The sequence below is a fragment of the Hemibagrus wyckioides genome, linkage group LG20 (assembly GCF_019097595.1).
Source record: "Hemibagrus wyckioides isolate EC202008001 linkage group LG20, SWU_Hwy_1.0, whole genome shotgun sequence".
Lineage (NCBI taxonomy): Eukaryota > Metazoa > Chordata > Actinopteri > Siluriformes > Bagridae > Hemibagrus > Hemibagrus wyckioides.
In genome coordinates, this window is record NC_080729.1 from 8,125,096 (window position 1) to 8,150,128 (window position 25,033).

The following is a 25,033-nucleotide window of genomic DNA, read 5'->3' on the forward strand; positions in this document are numbered from 1 at the left end:
TGTTGCTATTTTGGTTTGGCCCAAGACAGTTGTTCTGTACATTGGATCAATCTTAAATGAAATGAAATGAAATGAAATGAAACAGCCTTTATTTGTCACATATACATTACAGCACAGTGAAATTCTTTCTTCGCATATCCCATCCTTGGAGGTTGGGGTCAGAGCGCAGGGTCAGCCATGATACGGCGCCCCTGGAGCAGAGAGGGTTAAGGGCCTTGCTCATAATGCATGAATTTCAATCCTATTTAAATCTTTTTTTAACATATGGGCAGACCTGTGCTATAATTCACAAAGATAGTAAAATTGGGATAGATGACCGAGATTGATGAACACTATTCCATACACAACACCAGGAATGGGAATCTCTCAGGAATCTAACAAGAATTAGTCTTTCATCATTTATTATTCTTTCATTATTTATCACAAAGGGAAGGATTCTCCCAAACTTGCTGCAGATAAATCCGGTTGGAGTGACATCGATGTGAGATAAAATGATATAACATGGCCGTTTGAGTGAGGACAGAACATCTATAACACCTCATTTCATACTTCATGCACCATTATTGTGTGGCCTTCATGGGGATACTTACAGGCTGCTGTTTAAAGAGGGAGATAAGAAAAAGACTTTTTTGTGTGAGTATGGATTTTTTTGAACTTTCTGGATTGAATCCAGTGTTGATTTGGTGACATCCAAACCTTTTTCAGTTGCTGGAGTGCTTGTTAAAAGTGTGGAGTGAGCAGAAGAGGTCTCAACATCTCATTCTCATTTTTGAGCCATAAGGGTTTCTTTCTTTCTTTCTTTCTTTCTTTCTTTCTTTCTTTCTTTCTTTCTTTCTTTCTTTCTTTCTTTCTGTCTTTCTTTCTGTCTTTCTTTTTTCTTTCTGCTCAGACAGCCACACTCTCACTGACCTTCTAGGAGCTGTCCAGTCTGTCACTGGCTTCACTATCCACCGTTTTGATCCCATTTCAAGACACCAAGTCCATCCATCACTCACTTTAGGGTTTCTAATATATTTGCCCAGCAACTAGAATGTCTTCTCCTAGAATACTGCTCTTAAATGACTTCACTTAAATATACCAGGGCTTGATGTTACCATGTGTTGCTTAATGGCCTCAATCTGCTGCCTGAAATGTTTTGTTTATTGTAAAATACATTCCAAACAGTGGAAAGACATTATACAGTTATTCTTTCTGTTTGTGAACTTGGAGCACAATTAATTATGGTTACCATAATACTTTGACAGACTCACTTTGTATGTGTGCAAGATGAGGTTATTCAAATATTCATCATTACACACACACACACACACACACACACACACAAGCCCTAAAGTAGCCATACTATCACAAGCTCCTTCACTGTGATTAATCTCTCTCTCTCTCTCTCTCTCTCTCTCTCTCTGTCGATTTTAGACATTTTCAAAGACTCTAAAACCTAATCTCCTCTTTCTATTTCTATTGTGATTCAAACACATAATTCAGCCTCAATAAGATGACTTGGTGTTTTAGATTATGATGCTGCACAGGAACATACAGCACAGAAAAATGCATTTTTTTGTAGTCAAAGGGGCCGGACTTGGCAATTTCTCACACTGGCAAACATTTTCTATTTACATATTTGGCAAAGCAGAAACCTTGGGAGAGGATTGAAGTGAGTACAGAGTAATAATCGCCTTACTCAAAGACCCAACAGCTGCAGTGTGGCAGTGCTTGGATTTGAACTCACAGCAATCAGTAGCTCAAAAGCTTAACCAATGAGGCACCACTTTTAATGTTTGTTTCCTGTTGTGCGGAGAATAAAAAACAAATTAGTCTATAAGGTGTACAACATGTTATTTTTCCTGTTCTCAAGTTTATTTGTCTGGAATAGAAGAGATTGGTTCGCGTGATCTCTCAAGATTGAGAGATAAATGTGCAGTTTCAGGAGTCGAGGAGGCGGATGGAATAAAAGCCACATATCATATTCGTGCATTCCTTCACATGTGAGTGCAGATCTTCTCTTTCCCTCCTCCTACACAATTAAAAAACGTGCCCCTTTAATGTCTTCTAGGGACAGCCATACTCACCTCTATCCCTCCTCATTTAACTTAGACATGGATTTGCTTTGAAGAGCTTTCTTTTGCTCTTGACCTCTTTCCACACTAATCTCAAAACCCTTGACTTCTGGCAAGGATGAAGATGAAGGGGAGCAAAAGGTTCAGCCAAGTGTTTGAAGATGCAGGGTTTTTTATTTATTTATTTATTTTTTATCAGTGCTTTGTTAAAACAGAAAATTTTAAAGGTCAGCTTTATAGTGAGCTCTGCAGTGAAATGAAAACTGCTCTTTGAATTTACTTATTTTATTTATTTATGTTTGTGTGTGTGTGTGTGTGTGTGAACAGTGAAAGACCAGGCCAACAAATCTGTGCTTGAGTGATTATTAAAACATACAACTTCAAATCAAAAGCTAGTCACAGCTGATTGGTCTGTGTAAGTCTGGATGAACTGCACTGCTATGATCTTGGTGTTGGGGATTTCAGCACCATGGACAGTGTCTAACAAAATCCATCTGTCTCATGACTCAGGCAAGAGTAGAAACTGCTCGATACTTATGCTGAACCTTATTTATCACAACAAAATTGACAGAATTATTTGCAGCTCAGTATAAAAGTACAACCTCAATAAGTGGGCTATTACGTTTTCCATTATACTAGAAACCCCCCCCCACAAAATCTCAGCATTACTGCAGTGTGATGAGAAGAAAACAACCTTATTGTGCATATCAGTGTGACTGGAACTGTTAAAAACAAAGTACCAAGTGAAAGCTTCTATCAAAGAGCTTGTGTTTTATTTCCTTTCAGCTAGATTAATACTTACTGTGACTCTCTGACCTTTTCCCTGAGGCTCTGTGCATCTTCAGTGCTGAGAGACGCAAATAGCCCTCTGACTCCAGCTTAGAAAAATATAGCAAATTATAGTGTTTTGAACAGAACTGTAATACCTTGTCATTTTTTTCACAGTGTTAAAATGTATGTTGTTATTTGATCTGTATATTTTTTCCTTCCGTATGTCAAAACGTTTGCACAAACAGGATAGCTACATCCCACTCCACTGGATAAAAAGACAGATCAGGCAATAAGACAATGACGATAATACAGAGATGTTCACCAGTACCCTCTGTGATAGACACTACTGGATATGATGAGCTCTCTGGCTTAATGATGAGTCCTGATATAAGTTAACTGATCAACCACGTGTGTGAGAGAGAAAAGATCATTTGAATGTACACGATGTTGCCAAAAGTTTTGGGACACCCCTCCTAATCATTGAATTCATGTGTTGTTTTTCAGGGGTTGGGCTTGACCCCTTAGTTCCAGTGAAAGGAACTCTTAATGCTTCAAGACATTTTGGACAATTTCATGCTCCCAACTTTGTGGGAACAGTTTGGGGATGACCCCTTCCTGTTCCAACATGACTGCAGACCAGTGCACAAAGCAAGGACTATAAAGACAAGGATGAGAGAGTTTGGTGTGGAGGAACTTCACATCAGGAGTCCTGACCTCAGTACATCTTTGGGATGAATTAGAGCGGATGTTGGAAAAGGAAGGGGTCATCCCCAAACTGTTCCCACAATGTTGGAAGCAAAACATCTTGGTATGCTAAAGCATTAAGAGTTCCTTTCACTGGAACTAAGGGGCCGAGCCCAACACATGAATTATTTGGAGGGGTGTCCCAAAACTTTTGGCAATATAGTGTATATACACCATACACCATTTGAGAGTTTTTCCAAAAATGTTGAACTCCACCAGCTTCAGTGGTATTAAGGTCAATCAGATGTTCTATAGCTCTTTTGTTCCTCTGACTTAATAGCTTTTTCTTTCTTTGTCTCTCTCTCCCTCAGGCTTCTCTTAGTAACACTTCTAACACTGCAGGTCAGATTTCTTTTCTCCAAAATAACTACCACCAATAACTAAACCAATATACCGTGGCGTAGGCGAGGAAGAAACTTGACCAGGAACCGGTGCGAAAACAATCCACACGCTTTTTATTGACAAACTCAAACTTTCAGCTGGCTCAAAGAGAGAAAAACCAGAGTGAGAGTGAAAAAAGAAAAAGAAAAAACAAAGAAAACCCTCTAGCCTTCAGCAGAACGGTGAACACCAAGCAACTAAAGCATTAAACATCACATGATTAAGGCAACACAATATGTTTACAGCAACATTAAAAAAAACCCCTGTGTGTTATGAGTGTCACTGTATGTGCATGTACATGTGTACCTATGCTCATCGCTTGACCCTTCACTAACCATCTGAAGCTCGGGCATACTGGTGAGGAAAGGTGAAGAGCAATTATTTTCCTTTCTTTCTAGTGAGCAGGAATTACTCAGGCTTGTATCTGGAACACTGCACTAATGAAGAAATAAATAAAAAACCCTTCATGCTTTCATGTAATTATATAAACTTCTCCTCTAAACTTCTCCCCTTACATTACCTCACCTTTCAGTCTGCTTGCTCAGGGAAAATGTCAGTGTTGAGTTCACACCTACCCTGTGTAATTAATCTTACACAATTTCTTTATGACTAATTTGGCTTATATAAGCACTGTATGTATTAAACTGACACATTCCCCCCCCCATGTGTCCTGTATGTTTCTAACTATTCCTCTGTTCTATTTCTAAACTTTCTATGGTCCTTTTAGGTCCTTTTCACCTCTGTGGCCTTATGTGTGTGTGTGTGTGTGTTTTATTCAAGGCTGGATAAAAAAGAGAAGAAAGCAAAGATAAAACATCAAGAGGAGGAAATGTGCATAAGCATCAGATGAAAAATACCATAGCTTCTGAATCTGAATCATTTCTCGGCTTCTGAATCAGCACGACTGATCCTGATTGATTTATTAGTACAATAAAAGACACCTGAAAAATGCTTTTGATATCATATGTAGCCCAATAAAAATAACATATGATGATTTTCAGGGGTGTGACAGAAAACACCAAATCATTTAAAATTTTCTCTCAGACGAACATCGTTAGTGACCAGGGTGGCGCTCTGGATTGACTGACATCACAGGTTGAAGGTCACTCAGTGTCAGTGTAGGAGCATTATTCCTCATTGTGCAAACTTTCAGAGTCTGACAGAAATATTCATTACCATGACAATGCCGCTATCTCCCTCTCTGTCTCCCTGACTCCCTGTATTTGTCTGCAAAACCCATCCAAGTAAAATGACAGCTTCCTCGTTTTCTCTGCACACGTTCCTCTCTCTCTTTCTCTGTCTCTCTCTCTCTCTAGTGAAATGTAAATCAAATCATATACATATTTATTATCGAGCTGAAAGAAGAAGAAGAAAAAAAGACAGTGTAAGGGAGTGAAGCAAACCCAAAACACCACCTGCTTAGACTTATTGACAGATTGGGCTCTGTTTCACGTGTAGGTTGCTTTGTTTAATAGCGTCTGCTGAATTAATAAATAGCAAAAATGTATGTTTCTCAGAGAGCTGTTCTCTCCACCCACACACTCAGCATGCGTCCACAGGATTATATAAAAATGCAAACATGAGACAAGATGAAAGGGGTTTACAACTCTAGAGCTTCAGTAGAAGCACACATGTATTAACAGTAGCCCTACACTATGTGTCAAAAGCACCACATCAACTGCAGGCCATGTCAGTTTGTTAAGGGACTCAAGGCTCAGAATGATTTTTATTATTCCATCTAGTAATTATTGTTACTGATATTTAGCTTTGGAAAGTATGTTTAAGCATAAGGCTGATGCTGTTTGTGTGTGTGTGTGTGTGTGTGTGTGTGTGTGTGTGTGAGAGAGAGAGAGAGAGAGAGAGAGAGACAGAGACAGAGACAGAGAGAGACATGAAGTTTCAGCTGGGTTTCTCAGACAGATTGGTCTGATTGAGCCATGTCTTGGAGTCACCTATAACAGGAATGATGAGAAAGGCAGAAATGTGTGTTTGTGTGTGTGTGTGTATGTGTGTGTGAGAGAGAGAGAGAGAGAGAGAGAGAGAGAGAGAGAGAGATATTGACAGACAGACTTCATGATGTTATGAGGTTTCCGTTCGAGTTCCTCAGACAGTTCAGTCTGACTGAACCATGTCTGAGAGTTACCTATAACAGGAATGATGAGAAAGGCAGAAAAGAGAGAGAGAGAGAGAGAGAGAGAGAAACAGAGACAGAGAGAGAAATGAAGTTTCAGCTGGGTTTTTCAGACAGATTGGTCTGATTGAGCCATGTCTGGGAGTCACCTATAACAGGAATGATGAGAAAGGCAGAAATGTGTGTTTGTGTGTGTGTGTGTGTGTGTGTGAGAGAGAGAGAGAGAGAGAGATATTGACAGACAGACTTCATGATGTTATGAGGTTTCCGTCTGAGTTCCTCAGACAGTTCAGTCTGACTGAACCATGTCTGAGAGTTACCTATAACAGGAATGGTAAGAAAGGCAGAAGAGTGTGTGTGTGTGTGTGTGTGTGTGAGAGAGAGAGAGAGAAACAGAGACAGATAGAGACAAGTTTCAGCTGGGTTTCTCAGATAGATCGGTCTGATTGAGCCATGTCTGGGAGTCACCTATAACAGGAATGATGAGAAAGGCAGAAATGCATGTGTGTGTGTGTGTGTGAGAGAGAGAGAGAGAGAGAGAGAGATTGACAGACAGACTTTGTGAAGTTATGAGGTTTCAGTCCGAGTTCCTCAGACAGTTCGGTCTGACTGAACCATGTCTGAGAGTTACCTATAACAGGAATGATGAGAAAGGCAGAAAAGAGAGAGAGAGAGAGAGAGAGAGAGAGAGAGAAACCAGCAATGGCCTTATGATCGTTTGTTATTGTGCATCCCCGGCGCTGATTCTCTTCCTTCTCAGTAAAACACAGCTGTCTCTGTCTAGATGAGCCTCTGAGGAGATGAAGCACTCATTCTAAGAGCTGGGAAATCTTTAAATTGTTAGTATTTTCCACCTGGGTGACTTCTGCTGATAGCTTTACAAGCAGAAAGAGACAGAAAGTAAAAAAAAGTGTGAAATAATGACGGTCATATAAAGGGAAACTGTGTGCGGATTAAACGTTATGGTTCTACAAAATGGAGGGATGTTCACTGCATAAATGATGGGTTTGTCTGTGTGCTGTTCGTGTATTTGTGTGTATATTGTGTTGCACATGTCTGATATGTGTATTGGGAAACACAAACACATTCGCATGCATTACAATCATTTCATCAGATGAGTTAATTTGGACATTACACCTCATTTACTCTTTCAAATTAAACGATAAAGCAGCATGGGGTGAGACAATTCCCCTTCATTGTGAGTGTTAAAGAAAAATATTTTCTAAAAAAAAAAAAAGAAGTCGTGCTGTAGTTGTGCGACTGTCTGTTGCTTTTATTTATTGTGATATATTTTTAATAAAGCACTCAGATCTCTGTAGACTCTCACAAGGCCCTTAAGTCATATAGAGACCAGCTATCTGTGAGGTTGTGTGTGTGTGTGTGTGTGTGTGTGCCTTTTGGGTCCTCTGTTTCATTAAAACTAAATGCAGTCTGATCAGAGCCCTTGGGAATATTACAGAAGAACATGATCATTCTTCCTATTAAAAGAAACACAATAGCATGACAGCTATTCTTAGCTTGGCCCATTAAGCCTCTTTGACCTAGCCCTTTTGGGCACATAATTATTGAACCATCCAAACACTTATTCACACAGTAACACACACATTCAATTTACGGAAAACTCTGATGTAGAGTCCCAGTATGTTTCAAGAGAGAGAAAGAAAAAGTTAGAGAAAGAAAGTTTCAGTCCTAAGTTTTAACTTCTAACTGTTCAGCGTATTGTTAGCATAATGAAATGTACAATTAATGAAAAACAATAGCGAGAAGGATCATTTTTCGTGCATTTTCTCATAATACCTTATTTATATTTAAAAAAAAAAAAAGTAAACTTTTACACTGTCAGATGTCAAAGTATCAAATTAGCCTTGCTGTTTATTATAAGCGCAAATATTGTTCTTTCAGCTAAATTGAGCGCAGCCGCATAATACATCACTGTCTCGTTAGTCTGCGCCAGACTGTTTTTAACCCTTCATAAGACCGAAATGTCCCCAGAAAGATAGGAATAGCTAGCTGAGAGGCTATTATTTTAAAGACTTCTGGTGCTTTTGATTCCAGCTTGTAATTTCCCCACCTCCAACCAGTATCAAGACACTGTGCACAGTGCATATACAACACTGAATATACACTTTAGATAGATAGATAGATAGATAGATAGATAGATAGATAGATAGATAGATAGATAGATAGATAGATAGATAGATAGATAGATAGATAGATAGATAGATAGATAGATAGATAGATAGATAGATAGATTATTGATCCCGAAGGAAATTCCACTTTGGTGTATGAGGAGGAATATATGCATCACTCCTCACTCCTCTCATGTTTTTGTTCCACTTCACTTCACAATTTCATGCTCCCAACTTTGTGTGAACAGTTTGGGGATGACCCCTTCCTGTTCCAACATGAAAGCAGACCAGTGCACAAAGCAAGGTCCATAAAGTCATGGATGAGCGAGTCTGGTGCGGAGGAACTTCACAGAGTCCTGACCTCAACCTGATAGAACACCTTTGGGATGAATTAGAGCGGAGACTGTGCATCAAAGGAAGGGGCCATGAAATTGTCCAAAATGTCTTGGTATGCTGAAGCATTAAGAGTTCTTTTCGCTGGAACTAAGGGGCCGAGCCCAACCCCTGAGAAACAACACCTGAATTCAATGATTTGGAGGGGTGTCCCAAAACTTTTGGCAACATAATATATGTGAAGATAGTAATAAACAGAGGAATGAGAATTCCGTACTGCTATTTTCATTTGAATTAGTCACTTCACTGTAATATTATTGTACATTCGAACTAGCCAAAATCAATTTTTAGCAAGAATTGCTTAGCATAATCCAGGCATGAGCTCTCACTGCAATCATTTTAGCAAGAGGGTCCAGTTGCAGTGACACAGGCTCGCTGTCCAAGCAGTAGGTTAAACATTTTAAGTTATTAAAAAAAGAAAACAGTTCGGTGATAGCTCTTGCTTGTCATACCTTTTACCATAAATCTTTGCAGGTTGAAGAAGCTAATCTGCATGATGTGTATGCAATGCTTGGTCTTGCACTAGTGATCCAGAAATCCCAGGACTGGAGCTATGTTCAAAGACACAGCGCCTCTTGCCGTTGTTTTTTTTTTTTTAATGAGACAGACGACAAGTGTAGCAATGCATAAACATTACTTTCTGTTGTCTGTTTAAAATCTTCACCAGAGGTAATCTTTGATGCTGCAGATCATCCATGACTGAATGAGCTCTAGTCACATGGAAAAAAAGAAACATGATTCCCCAGCCACCACACACCTATTACAAACCAACGGTGTATATTAATGTGCTTTCTGAGGGAAGCCAAAATGTATTTGTTCTCCAATATTAGACGAAAAATTTCCTTTTCTTTTCTTTAGATTTTGAATGATTTTGTGGTTTTGCTTTTGTGAATCCATTTATGTGAATTGAAACACACACACACACACATCCTACATTCTCGGTGTGACCACACACAGCTGCTGCCACCATCACCCAGGAAACAGCTGCCAGAGTGTTTTTCTGCCAAATTTCTGGTACATAACACATACCCTTACACACACACACACACAAAACGTGAAGCTGCGTATTGAAGTGGTCAGCATGGCTTGTTTCCAGGATTTTGGTACCTATCTGTAATCTCTTCATTTAACCTGTATGAAACAAGGGAAGGCACCAGAAAGCAGAAACCAGTTTAGAAGTTTCTGTGACGATGTGAATTGTCCGTTCAGTATTGATGAAACAGGCTTTCCACTTGATTTTGGAGCATGACTGTGGGGATTTGTGTTCATTCAGCTGCAAGAGCATTATTGAGGTCAGGTACCGAGGTCTAAGGTGCGTTCTGTGTTCCAGTTCATCCCAAAGGTGTTTATTGAGGTTAAAATCACAAAGGATGAGCATCAGACTAATTGGTCTTACGGCACTGGGAAAACAGTGTCATTAGCCATGAGGGGTTGTCTTGATCTCATGACTGTGCCCTGAATTATGTGCTTTACTTTACGTTTCAGAAATTCCTAGCATGTGAATGCTGGTCACACTTTCACTGCTGCACATGATATGGCCGGTGCTGATTATGCATTGATGTGGTTTAGCCTGGAGCATTCACTCTAAGATTAATCTCCTCTCTGTCATTCTCTCTTCCTCTGTCTCCCATGGTGTGTGGGTCTGATATGATAACAGGATCATTTAGGGACAAGCCAGACACAGTCTGGACTCCCAGAAGCCCCGGGGACGTGTTGTCACACCAGACCTGGCGCACAGCCACTTTCTGTGCAGGAATAGCTGTAGATAAGAGAGCCCTTAGCAGATGCATAGATGACTTACACCCCTCTTTCACTTTTAGGATTATTGGAAAGGGGAATGAGAGATTTCTATCAAGATTACTCAGGACCTCATCTGAGACATTCATTTTCTTCCTTTTTTTTCCTCCATCCTTTTATCTTTCTCTTTTGTCTTTCTTTAATCTCTCATAGATTTGACCATTACCACCACACAACTTCTCCTTGCCCTTTTACTATTTTTCTTTCTGTCCCGATTTGTTATGCCTGCAGTGCTCCTCATCTCCTATAGCTGCTAAGTATGTTTTTGCTACAACATGTTAGCAACATTTTGATGAAACTATGACTCCAAATATTGCAGTACAGGATTATATGTACCGTTGATATCTTTTATGTCAGACGCTCTTGTGATTTTCACTCTTTTATGAATCCAAAATAAAATTTACAACCTGGTATCCAGAGTTACTCCTGTTCACACAGGTACAGAACTTACATGGCATGTCAACTGTCATCTTTCCAAGGTGTCATCCTTTGAGTGCAGCTTTTTATTAGCCAATATTCGTTTAATCATATAAGGAAAAGTCTTGTATCCAGCTGTCAGGGACTTGATTTCCTCTGCTGGTTTATGGCAGCTCTTTAGGTTCAAGGTCACTTCCGCTCCACACCCTTCACTCCCTGTTCGCTCTCGAATGCATAAATCTCACCCCAGTTGAATTGTAGCGTCTGCTTGCTGCTGCAAAACTCAAAAATGACTATCGATTTTCAGTCCTCTCCACTGTTCAATTATGCAAAGCCACCTATTTTCCGAGCTGTTTTGGGCGCGGCGCCAGGGTGTGAATACTCTCCATCTGAGGGTTAAAGTGGTTGAAGGCTCGTTAGTCGTTAGTCAGTGTGCTTGAATAGAGGAACAGGGTCATTACGAGGCTCTTATAGATTAAATCCTCACTTTTGTGAACTTTTGCCTATCCAGGATCCTTTGTGGGGGAAAAAAATGTTGGCTGCTTAAATCAGCACTTTTAAACAAAAGCGCACAAACACCCTCTGTCTGCTGCCACAAGAAGAAGAGGTCCTGTGACTTCTTCGCCTTTTTTTTTGTGAGTGATAACGGGCACAGCTTTGGAGCAACACCTCTGTGTGTATCTGCATCGATGCATAATGAATGTTCAGACACTCAGTCACGCTGTGTGAGAGCCGTTTTTCTCTCCAGCAGGGCAGGTTGGCACTAGATTCCTGTTTCTGCAGCGGCACAGACGAGCACCAGTTCTCAGCTGCGCCCCCTGCTGCATGACTTAAAAAACACATTTAAACCATAAACGTTAGCAGAGCAGAAATAATTCAGCGCAGGTTTAAAAGAAGAAATGAAAGAACAGTGTAGTCATGGAGCAGCTCTTTAGTGTTTATTAATTGCTGTAGACTGTACAACATGCAGTGTGTATTATGTGTACAGTGTAAATGCTTGTGATATACAATTATCTAACAAGCATCCCATTAACGCAGCTAAAGACTTGTGGATCTTCTAATGTTTTATGTCAAGGCTAGGTGCTTGTAAGACCGTGACATGTTTGTGTAGTGATGTAGCGTATTACAAGCAAAACAGTGAAAACTAATGAACCGATGCATATAACATGACCCAAGGACAAGGCCAAGGACTGAGAGACGAAGCACCTTGAGTAAAAGTAGCGATGGCAGATTTATGTATATAGGCACAGATCCCTTACATACTGCATGTGGTAATTTACAGGCACTCTCTCAGTCTTCTCTTGTGTTGTTCCTCCTCTCTCATCTCTGTTCTCTACAGCTCATCAACTCATTTTCACTTTTCTTTTATCCTGTCTCAGCTCTCTCTCTCTCTCTCTCTCTCTCTCTCTCTCTCTCTAAGCCTGACAAACACCCCCTCTCTCTTTCACCTCCATCTGTTCCTCACACTGAAAGCTCAGGTAAAATTGTGTGTTTGTTTGTGTGTGTATGTGTGTGTGTGTGTGTGTGTGTGTGTGTGGGAGCTGCAGGTGTAATAAAGCATCTGTGTGAAATAGTGTATAAGGGGGTTTTGGCAAGGTGAAGATGACATTGGCTATTAGAGTACAAAGACAAAGTGGAAAGTCATCTCTACTGGTCTATAACACACACACACACACACACGCTTATACACTGTGGTACACCCAATGAAATTCAATGCTATTGTTGCATGTTACTTCCTCAAATCACACAAACTGCTTAAAGCACAATCTCTTGATGCTGAAAATTTCTTTTTTTCCTTCAAAAACAATTTCCTTGAAAGAAAGTAATCACTCAGTGAATGCTCCCTCTCTCTCTCTCTCTCTCTCTCTCTCTCTCTCTGTCTCTCTCTCTCTGTCTATCATACACACACACACACACACACATGCTCTGTGCCCCCCGCGGCAGTAACAGCAAAGATGCTTTAGTCTAATGCTCCATGTAATTACATTATCTTCCTCAGTGATATTAAAGAGAATTATTTAACTGGTTGGAGGGGAGCTCTCTCAGGAATGAGAGAGAGGTGGAGAACAGAGGGAAAAAGTGAAAGCGAAGGAGCATGGCCTGTCGTACAAAATTACTTAATTAGATTTGGATTTCACTTTTCTTAATTAGCTTAGACAATGATATAATTATGCAACAGAACACGATAGCCAGTGCATTATCACAAATAACATCACTGCTTTGGTTTGATTGCAGATCATCACTAGTTGGCTCAGTGTAACGGCTATGACAGCTTTAGATCAGTTGAAAAGGATTAACTGAGATTATACTGTATACACTTACCTACAAAGTAATCATATATAGCATTTCTGTGGAAAGTGTATTTTACATTCCAGTCTTTTTACTCTGCCTTCAGTTGCTAGTTCAGATTACTGTTTCAATAATAATGCTGCTCTCTCTCTCTCTCTCTCTCTCTCTCTCTCTCCCTCTCTCTCTCTCCTTGTCACAGGACGAGCTAAAGACCCTGCAGAACATAACTGATGGAAGATACCCACTACAAAAGTGAGTTTTAAACACACACACACACACACACACACACACAATTTTACATTTACTCACCTGCTGCAAACGTATGACAGGTTCAGTGCACTCTGTGGAGCAGATCATCAAGTTGTGTCACTTTTAGCTGAGCTTGAAATAAAAACCGGTACCCTATGGAAAAATGTAGCTATCCAGAGCTGACATGGAATACATTCCACACTGTCAGTGGCTTGTGTTCCACTGCGTTCATGGCTTTCCATGCTATTAAATTGGCTTTTTGACAAGGCAAATTAATTCTGTCTGAATCCTGCCTGCTGTTTGACATTTAGAGACAGACAGTTGTCAGTCCATAACACCCCCTCTGTCCTCTCCTTACTCCCCTTACCCCATGAACACACACACACACACAAACACAAACCATGTCCTTGAGCAAATTTTAATGAAATTCTCTGATCAGTGTATCAAGACTAGATTCGCCCTGTGGCTTGGGCTCGAGTTGTTTAATTACAGATAACACCTGCTAGCCAACCACACACAAAGACACACACACACACAAAAGCTATGAACAAATTAATTATAGTTAATATATATATATATATAAACTCTTAATGCAAATCCGAAATATAATGAATCGTGCAGAATTTGCAGAAAATTGACAGCTGTGCTTTTAGACATCGTCTTGGAAGAGATGTAAATTGTTAATTGTTATGATCAAGAATCTGTTGTTAACTGCAGATCGTAATGAGGAGCTCAGTTATCATTAGTAGCACAGATATTAAGAATGCCAGTACACACTGTGCAGGTACACATTGTAACTACATGATATTATATTTACACAACATTATATTTACACTACATTTCTGCCATTTGGCAGACACCCTTATCCAGAGTCACTTACAATTTGTCTCACATTATACAACTGAGCTACTGAGGGTTAAGGGCCTTGCACAGGGGCCCAGCAGTGGCAGCTTGCTGGACCTGGGATTTGAACTCACAACCTTCCAGTCATCCCCTCTGTACATATTACATATAGTTACATATTAGGCATGCTCATCTGTTGCACTTTTTAAGTTGCTATTTGTTGAATCACATTTTGTTCATTTTCTGTAGTGTTTATGTAGTATTTCATCACTGATCATAAACTGATTTGACTGACAGCATCCAGCACTCCTGGGGGGACTTTTTGCAGAGACAGGATATCCTGGAGAAGCGGAGCCCCTCACCTCCATCACTTTCTTCTTCTGACAAGATGAGCACTTCAATCAGCATGACCACCCTGTCAGACGGCAGCACCCCTGTAAGTCTTCCTGCTTTTCCTTTTCTTGGTCTTTCATTGGCTGAGCCGAGGTCAGCTCTTTATACATCAAGCAGCTCAGAACAGCGTGCACCCGGCTTTTATCCCAAATTGAGCGTCTTTCATTTCATGTGTTATCACAGCAAGAGAGAGGTGATGTAGCCGAGTCTCTTAGACACAAAAGACGTCTATCTAAGTCGAATGGCATTTCTTCCTAGGATTTTTGTTATTGTTTACATTAATATAAATATGTCATTGTCTTTCTCACCGCTGATAGAGATTCCTGTCTGCACATATAAATATGAAACATCATGTGTATATAGTTGTTTTTTGGCTTGTCCTTTCTGATGTGGCTTCCTCTCTGTGATCTTTGTGACAAGAAATGATATTGACCATACACAAACACACACTTATAAACAAAGATGTCCTCTGGAGTATCTCAATACTGCTGAGCTTGCTGACCAATAACTGCTGATTGTGAGCTACTGAGTGAGGAAGAGAGAGAGAGAGAGAGAGAGAGAGAGAGAGATAATAGAAACATCTACAAATGGCTTACCCATCGTTCCAGGAAGGCATTTACTTGAAACTGTGTTGTTGACAAAAACAGGATGTGCTTACTGGTCAATGAGAACACTGTTGGTACTGTAGGTGGTGCAGTGGGTGGTGCCTCACAGCCCCGCTCTCAGTGGGGAGTTTTTCATCCAGGTTCTCCTGTTCCCGCTCACCTCCATGAAAAAACATTTTCGTGGGTGAATTAGCTAAGACAAATTGCCCCTACTTCGCCCTGTAATGGATTGTCATATTATCCAAGGTCCTCACATTCAGTGTTTTCTCGATCTATTGTGATAAAGAAGTACCTGAAACTGAGTTTGAGTGTTACGAGGCATTTGGTTTGCTAATAATTGATTTAAACCAGTGAACATGCTCATGCACAGCCAATCAGTCTTTTATATAGACTGCTATATCATACAAATGTAATTATATGTAGCACTGACCACAATTCTCACTTCCTAATTTGGCATCAAATTGGTTATAAGTGATCTTGTAAACATGATGAACAGCCCATATACAAAGCAGACACGTTTGAACCTTCTCTCCCTTTCCTTCTAATTTCTGTTGGCATTTTCCTAAAGGCTAGCGTTTCTCTTTCAAACGACTAGCTTTCTTGGCACAGATAAATGCTGCATGCAATGTTTTTCTATTTTGGGGTAGAAGAGTAACCACCGAGAGGTTACCAAGTGTACAAGGCCATGCTTGAATTTCCAAAGCTCTCTTGTTCTGCTGTCCCAGCAGTACAAACTATCTGTGTATGAAACCCAGTCGTATTTTCCAGCTGATTGGATTTGTAACCCCCATGTCAAAATTGTTGTCTGCGCTCCCTCCGGCTGAGTGTGTGAGTGAGCGGGTGTGCTTTGGCACAAAGGGGATTTAGATGATATAAAATCAATATAAAGTTAGGCTGCTGGTGAAATAAGGACCTAACCTGACCTCATATCTCTGTGCTGCATTAGCATCCATACTTTACCCAAATCATTGCTGTCATAATAGGTCTAAATAGGATTTTAAGGTGTTTTATAGGAGAATATGACTTGAGCAGGAAGCTGTAATGTAGTCACCATCTTTGAATGGTCATGTTTAGGAAATTTCCAATATTGTATTTTGTAATGTAATAACCAGCTGTCTGATCCTTGTGGTTTGTCCTGTGCCCACTTATATTTTTTGGCTATGCCCAATCATATTAAGGTTTGCACCAAACAACTAAACCCTGTTCTACCGAAAATTGAAGGCCTCTGTCCCCGTCCAGTCTGTGCAAAGTGTGTGACTAGAGTGAGAATATTTGTATTACTGCTGAAAAGCTAGTTTCATATTTCAAACATTTCAAACATTAGTCTCTTCAGCTCTAATAACATTCGAATGGACTGCGGAAGGCACTTCCCATCCACATCAACGAATGAGTTTGTGCCAGTCTGAGCACAGGGAATGATCTACAGCAGCTGTTCTGCAGTCTTGATGCCATTCATAAAATGACAGGCACCTTTAAGGGTACATTCATTCTGACATTTCAATAAATAATAAGAAACCAGGTCCATAAGTATCATTCGAAATGACACTATGGGTTCTAGCATCCTATAAAAGTCTCTATAAACTAGATCTATTAATGCATGCAGCAATATTGTAAATACTGTCATACCAGCTGGTAGCTAACACACATCCTGACTAATGCAAAACATTTGTACTTGAATGTGATTGTAAACCAACTGGATACTGAACAGATGTAAGCTACTTTATTGTCTTCAAATGACACAATGCCTTCATTTCAAAGGATAGACATTGATTTATGATGATTGATGAGGTTATGATTCAACGAACCTCAGATGAGCTCTCATAGTCCAGGAACAGAAGGATCCTATTCTTCTCCGAACAGAAAGCATGCTCTGGAAAAAATCTGGTGTTTTTAAGCCATGTACTTGCATTAAATGTCCTCTAGGTAGCAGTGTTGTATCAGAGCTGGCATTCTACTCGCTGGTTTTCTGTGCCCAGTGCTGATCAGTCTTATTTTAATTTTCCTTAATGTTTTGACAGGTACACCGCATCATTAATTCCTTAGATGGATTTCGATAGACTTTTTCAAACATTTGAGTTTCTCCTTATCATTTTTCTCATATTATCCTGGGTGCTAACACACACACACACACACTCACACCTGCTCAATCCAGGTCACACTCACACTGTTCCCCAGCAGGCTTTGGGAGACTGGGAGTACATTTGTTTCTTTCCATATTTAGCAGCTGAATGTTCTGCAGAAAATCACCGCATTGCTGCGTTCAATTTCTCCTCAGGAGCTTGTACCTTCTTGGTCGCTGACTTTTAATGAGTGTTTAGTTTTTTACTAAAGTCAGCATCCATGAATAGATAGTTGTGTTTTATTGATCCCCAAAGGAAGATTTGTTGAAGGCTCCAAAATATTTAAGAAATATTTTTGCTGCATTTTCACTAGCAGTCCCTATGATTTCATAATTACTAAATAATAACAATGACATTGGAGTGACCGCTGTTTGTTTCTCTAACTGCACTTTTATCTCTGGGACTCCTCTGGGCCTATGAGCTTACACCATCAGGTCACGGTGTCATTAAGTCTCTGATATTATGTCTGTAACGATCATTTAATGATCAGTCATTTTAGCTTCATTTTGTCCTGAAGGCTGCTCTTTTTATTAGCCACATGCTTCAATTTATTACCCTTATCCTTTAAACATCCCTATGCCATTTTAAGTGAATAGGCAACTTTTCGGAAGGCATTATTATAGCATTTAGGTTCTTCCGGTTATTTGTCAATCGAAGATGTAGGTCTAAAGCCCTCTCCGATATAAATACAGCAAGCAACCAGCGAAAGAACATTTTATAATGCGACATAGTGCTGTACTACACACTTGGGCAATGATATAGAATTTTTAAGCATCGTCGGAGTAAATGAACCCAAATCAGAGCTCAGGAATAAAAAGATAAAATAAAAATAAGTAAATAAATAGACAGACAAAAAAGGCGTAGTGCTACTTGTAGAATTGAGGTTTTCTTGAGTCTTGGATATTTAAGGTAATTTTGATGTCCAAATGTCCAGTGATTATGAACAGGAATATGGGTCATGTGATGTGTCTTGCTGTTAAAGTAAAAAAAAAATTTCAGTCTTAGTTTTAGTCTATGCATCATTACACTGTGTGCATTTGACCAATACTCATGATACGCAGTACTAGCCCTTCTGTTTTTCTGCCCTTTTGTGTACTGGTAACCATGCACCTAGATGAAGCGGAAGGAATTGTCTGGTTATGAATGTGAAATGCAGTATCTTTCAAACATTTCCATTTTAGTGTGTCCTCTGTTGTTAGCTAGACATCAGTTGTATTAAGCATACAGCTTACTTTTAGATCTTTAGTAGATGATCAGATGTTCGGTAATACATTTTTCAGCAAATTATGCATTCGAGAACTTCTATAACTAGATGGCTGATGTTATCTCTGTTGCTGTTTAACATACCCTGATAATCTCTCAGCTTTCTCAGCACTATGATGGTAAAAACCAGGCATGAGGACAGAAACTTTATGATTTCACAACAAAGATCTTGTTCAGAGAGCCTGTTAATGGATCTTAGCTACATATAGATATGTGACAAGCTAAAGGAATAAACAGTATATTGCATTTATATTTCTTGAGTCTACTTTTCCCCTTACAGGAAATGCTTACCTCAGATCAATACAAAGTTCTTCTGACCGATCATTTATTGTGCAAGGGAACATTTCTATCCTGATGGGAGTGGTCTCTTCCAGCCTCATCTAGATGGTTTTTGAGGATCGAATTGATTTTGGTATTCAGTTACCAGATCCAATAAAACATATTTTGGATTTAGATTATTATTTTTTTTTGTTGTTGTTCAAGCACAGAGATTTCTCCAGAAATCCCACAGTAACAGGAAACACCAATCAAGTGGCGGTTGTCACTTTGTTATGTTACCAGACGGAATTGTCTTCCAGACTAAGGCAGTGAGCTACAGAAATACCACCGTCATTTTATATGAATCATTGCTGCAATAACATCTGATATCATTTTTTTCTTTTTTCTTGCTGTTCCACACTCTTTATCTCCTTCCATCCCTCTGAGGCAATTCAAGCTGCAGTTCCTTTGAGGTAATATATGATAATTATGGCAACTCAACATAAGGATATGTAAAATGAGCTCAACTTTCTGCAGCCTCGCTTGTCATTTATTACTTCACAGAAACAGCTGTGTCATTTTCTGTATTGCTTTGAGAAAGTTTGAATTACACGGCTTTGGAATAGTCAATAAGTTTCCGCTGTCAGAAGGATGTGTGGAAGGGAGGATCGGACACGGAATTAAGAGAAGTTTGGGGGTTGGCATTTGCAAGGTAATTTGCACTTATTCTTGTATGCTGTTTTTGCATTGTTAGAAATAGATTTTGCGTTATTTCTTGCAAACAGGTCGCAAAAAGTGACGCTTAAAAGGAGTCTGGATTCATCTAGGGGAAAAAATCAGTTCAGTTATGTTGCGTTTTCATTTGACTCACATGCATGCTTTTCTGTGAGAGATTGTGGACTGATTACCTGCTTCCATATTTCACATTTTTAGTTGCATAAACATTAAAAAAGACATTTCTGTTATTTTTGTCCGACTATAAAAGTAGCTTGAGCAAGGTTTTAAAAGTATTCTATCATAGGCTGAAGAATACATTACATTACTTAATTAATAATAATACTAATAATAATAATAATAATAATAATAAGAAGAAGAAGAAGAAGAAGAAGAAGAAGAAGAAGAAGAAAAATCTGTCCTAAGCCCATATTTCCACTAGGGGTCAGGGTTGCACCATGCCGTCCTCATCCTTACATACATTTGTTCTCTCTCTCTCTCTCTCTCTCTCTCTCTCTCTCTCTCTCTCTCTCTCTCTCCCCCCCATAATTGTCCATTATCAATTGTCTCTTAATTAAAAGTGGGAGGGAAAAGACAGATAATTGCATCACTATTCAGACAACAAGCTCTTTGCTCCTCGATCTCTCCTCTTCCCTCCCTCTCTCCTTACGTTTGTCTTTCTGCATGCTGTTCTCTGTCCATCCCTAGCAGTGTTGTTATTCTGGCTTCAGGATTGTGTCAGATTGTGAAATGAGGTCTTTCCTAACAGCAGCCGATTTCTATCTGATAATTAAAACAGAGAGCACTGTTTATACGAAAAGGCAGATGGATATAATTATGAAAAGCTTCTACTGATTACGGTCAGGATTGTTTTGGCCACAAAATGTGGGTTACATATGAAACTGTTTCTGTTAGTACTCTATAGCCATGAACATTATGTATTCTAACAGCATGGTGGGAAGTGTGTACAACAGCAATTTGCTAACTATTCTCAATTTATAAATGAATGACGCTTTAAATAAACTGTTTGTGTTGGGATTTAAGGTTGTGGAAGGTCCAAAAGACATTTTCCTTTAACAGTATCTCCTTTTTCTTGCTCGCTCCTCTCTTTCAAAACTGCACTTTGTCATTTTACGGACGAACCACTAAGCATAAAAAAACTCTGCTGTCAAGACTTCCCTGTGCTGGGAAACTTTCATAAATATTACCCGAGTGTCTTCTAACAAAAAACCTTCACCACATTAATGATGCATTTTTCTTGTCTGGCCTTCCTTTAAGGATGGATGTGATGTATGCAGCAGTATCTGTGATGCTTTCCCCGTGCTGCAAGCTCAACTCTGACCTCAGTAGTGTCCAAAAACAAGCGTGGATCATTCATATTCAGCTCTAAACTAGCTGAGTAGGATGGGAGAGTGACATGCAACCCGTGGCACCGAAGCATTTCTTCACACAGGCAAATGAATTCACAACACTACACAGTACACAGATGTTATTTACATTTTATTTAGTATTACAGATAGAACTGCAGGAGCCAGTGGGATTGCTCAGAGATTTAAAAAGAAGAAAGAAATCTATACCTTTACACTTCCTATAAAATGTAGTTTTACAAAACTTTCATGCTAACAAAGTAGCCTGCTTTGTGTACCATGTGCCTGCATTTCCTTACTGTCTGCCTCACTACTTTTTCCCCTCACACTCCTGACTAGTCAACAGCGCCCCACATTGGAGAAATCTGTTAGTCTGTGCCACCCCTTGTGGTGTGTGTGTGTGTGTGTGTGTGTGCATCTGCCTAATGGCACAGAAGCCTCAGCTTCTCATATGAGATGATAATATCGTTTATGATAAAGGAGATGCCACATATTCTTATGCTAATTCCACCTTATTAGAACAAAGACAGAAATCTGCTTGTATCATGATTTCAGTCATAATGACACGGATGAATAATTCATACTCTCATGTATTCTCTATGTTTGCCGGCGCAATGATCTCCTAATAAAAAATGCAGCGCCGTTAAAATATCCACGGCTTCATTTCGTATAGCGGTTTCATTATTGCCTTCATCATCATGCAATGTTTAATTAGCCACATGTCAACCATGTCACTCTGTATAGTGTGACACTGTTTTATCTTCCCTCCCTGTCTTAACACGAAACCAATTACACCCCACTGCAACAAAATACCTGCTGTGTTGTGTGTAAGAGTACGGAGAGGTGGGGGGGGGGGAGTTGAGAGAGTTCTCTCTTCTGAACTATAAAGAGATCAGGCTTTTAGGCGAAGCTGCAGTCTCCATCTCAACACCGCTATTGTGTCTATGTGCACTTACCTTCCCAAATCCATTAGCCTGTGCTGTAATTTAAGAATACGCAAAGCTCTGGATTATGGGGGAGAGAGAAAGAGAGAGAGAGAGAGAGCGAGAAAGAGGAGGAATGGAAAGATAGAGGGTGAACGGAAAAGGAGCCAGCGAATTCTTGTAAAAGGCCCTGTTGTTCTCTTCCTTGAATTATTAACAAAGCTGGTGTGTTGTGGTCCTTCGGATGAGCTGAAGAGGTTTCTGTTCATGAGAACTTCATGTCTAATATAAAATCAGCAACTTAACTATTAAATTAGTGACACTATTAAAGCAGCGTCACGTTGTAAAAGTACCACAAGACACTTTTTTCTACTTACTACCTGTAGGAAAAACATTTTAGCGCAGTTGAAGCTATGAATGTCATAAGAATGTTATTTGGGATAGGAACTGGTCAAACAATTGCAGGACTACACAAAGGATAGAGGAAAAACAGACTGTATATCTGTATGTACTGTATAAAAAAACATTATGAGAAACGGATGCACAGAAACTGTGAAAACAAGGAAGTCGAAAAACAAAACAGAAACTAGGAAGTGAGATAGAACAGGAGGCAACTGTGACAAAATTGCTTCATCACTATCAAATCTGGGTTATAATTCGGTCACTGGTATGTAAGATACTGTATCTAAAAATATACACTATATGGCCAAATGTTTATTGATACATGACTATCAATCGACCAAGTACTCCCACACTTCTGGGAAGGCTTTCCACTAGATTTTGGCACATGACTGTAGGGATTCATATTCGTTCCATCACTGATGCTGGTTGGGAGACCTAGGGTGTGTTCTAATTTATCCCAAATGTGCTTAGAGGGGTTGAGGTTAGGGCTCTGTACAGTTCATACACAACCTTGTCTTCTTTGTGGACAGGGGCATTGTTATGTTGGAACAGGTTTAGGCTTCTTAGTCCCAGTAAGAGACAATGGTTATGCTACTAATCCCCAAATCCTAAAATTGTGTTCCAATTTTGCAGCAACAGATTGCGGAAGAACCACAGGTCAGGTGTCCACATACTTGTGTATATATGTAATAAATGTAAATATGTATGCTAATATGTACCATTAGGTACAGATTGTCAGATGTAGTGACATCATACAGCTTTACAGCACAATACCGTACAGCATGTGGCTACTGAGCCCAGATTTCACTTTATTAGCACATGCACGTGTATTGACGTGGTTGACATGTGGTTCCAATTATGGCAGAAATATCGTGCCATTTTTAGTTCTGCATATGAATGAAGAAAATGCCACTCGGGAGGATGGCTTGTTATACGGTAATGATGATGGGGACAGCATCAGCACTGACATTGTTGTAGACAGTTTGCATGTCTGTGCTTGTTTCAGTGCACGTGGGTGCTTACCCGAGTGCACAGGTTCGGTTTGAATGTGGATTTTGTAGACTGTGAGTGAAAAGGGATTGTACTTATCGCTTTGTTGCATCAGCAGTTATGGAGTTTCCAAGTCCTGAGAAAAACATGGCAGAAAATGAACATAGCAGAACGGACAAAGAGGATTAGGGTGAGAGAGGGGAGGTGGGGTCTGGAGAGATATCACGTACAACGCAACAGTATGAAAGTCCTTCCAGTACTGAACTCGTATCTATGGCATGTTGTGATAGTAAGAGGATGAAGAGAATTTTCATCGACAAAGATTTTTTATTCAATTTCATTATAATTAAGAACATTTAACCAATGTTATGCAATACCAAATATAGCAAAACACAAATTTCTACAGAACCCAGCGTAATCAGAAGAGTTCTGAGTTTTGTGTCTTTATGTGAGGAACTGGTGTGAGAATGCAAATGCTATAATTGCTGTGTGGCTTAGTGCCTCATTTACCATTGGAAATTGTTGAATAAACAACAGTCTAAAAAGCATTCATGTATGGCAGAATTAACAACAAGGCCAAAGTGTTTAGGCTCTGAGCAGTGGAACGTTCAATTTTAATTTCCACACTTCCACTTACAATTTTACTTGCCAGCGGTCATGCAAGATATTTTTTTAAGAGGCATCAGATGTTTCCACGGGGTTAAAAATCTGGGAGTTTAATAATGAACGGCATCGACATAATACTTTATACGGTCGAGTACTTTAGACTGCTGTGACGAGAAATTTCAAAACCCCCCACACCTTATTTCAATTATGTAAGGAATAACACTCCCCACATTGGGTGATTATATTACACAAAAATAATCCACTGTGGAGTGATGTGATGGTGTGCCGTTACCATCCCAATGTAGATTGTTTTCATATAAGTCTGGGAGGGTAATAGGAATAGTGGCTTACTTGGAAAGCACATTTGTCTCACACCTCGAGGGTTGGGGTTTCCATTCCCACCTCCACTCTCTATGTGTGCATGTTCTTCTGTGCTTCAGGGGCTTCCTTTGGATATATGAACGGTGTCTCTAAATTGTCCGGAGTGTGTTGCACCCTGCCTAGAATGAAAAAGAATTAAAGACATCTTTAGAATGCTCATTGGATGGATGGAGGCAATGTGTGGAAACAAGGATTGCGTAGTGAGAAAGACAATGGGATGGAGAGTTGTGAATGCACTGTAGTAACAATATACACCGATCAGCCATAACATTATGACCACTGACAGGTGAAGTGAATAACACTGATTATCTCCTCATCATGGCACCTGTTAGTGGGTGGGATATATTAGGCAGCAAGTGAACATTTTGTCCTCAAAGTTGATGTGTTAGAAGCAGGAAAAATGGGCAAGCGAGTTTGACAAAGGGCCAAATTGTGATAGCTAGACGACTGGATCAGAGCATCTCCAAAACTGCAGATCTTGTGGGGTGATCCCGGTCTGCAGTGGTCAGTATCTAACAAATGTTTTCCAAGGAAGGAACAGTGGTGAACCAGAAACAGGGTCATGGGCAGCCAAGGCTCATAGATGCATGTGGGGAGCGAAGGCTGGCCCGTGTGATCTGATCCAACAGACGAGCTACTGCTGCTCAAATTGCTGAAGAAGTTAATGCTGGTTCTGATAGAAAGGTGTCAGAATACACAGTGTTGCGTAAGGGGCTACATAGCCGCAGACCAGTCAGGGTGCCCATGCTGACACCCTTGTGCACCGCCAAAAGCGCCAATAATGGGCACATGAGCATCAGAATTGGACCACGG

At 39.9% G+C, this 25,033-nt stretch overlaps 1 protein-coding gene across 1 annotated transcript in view; it reads left to right on the plus strand.

The window, feature by feature from the left end:
• Nucleotides 1-25,033, plus strand: part of schip1 (schwannomin interacting protein 1) — a 270,203-nt gene that overhangs the window by 74,677 nt on the left and 170,493 nt on the right. Inside the window, exons 11-12 of the mRNA XM_058418425.1 lie at nt 13,306-13,358; nt 14,496-14,634. Coding sequence (XP_058274408.1) covers nt 13,306-13,358; nt 14,496-14,634 — 192 coding nt within the window. The remainder of the gene's footprint in view (nt 1-13,305; nt 13,359-14,495; nt 14,635-25,033) is intronic.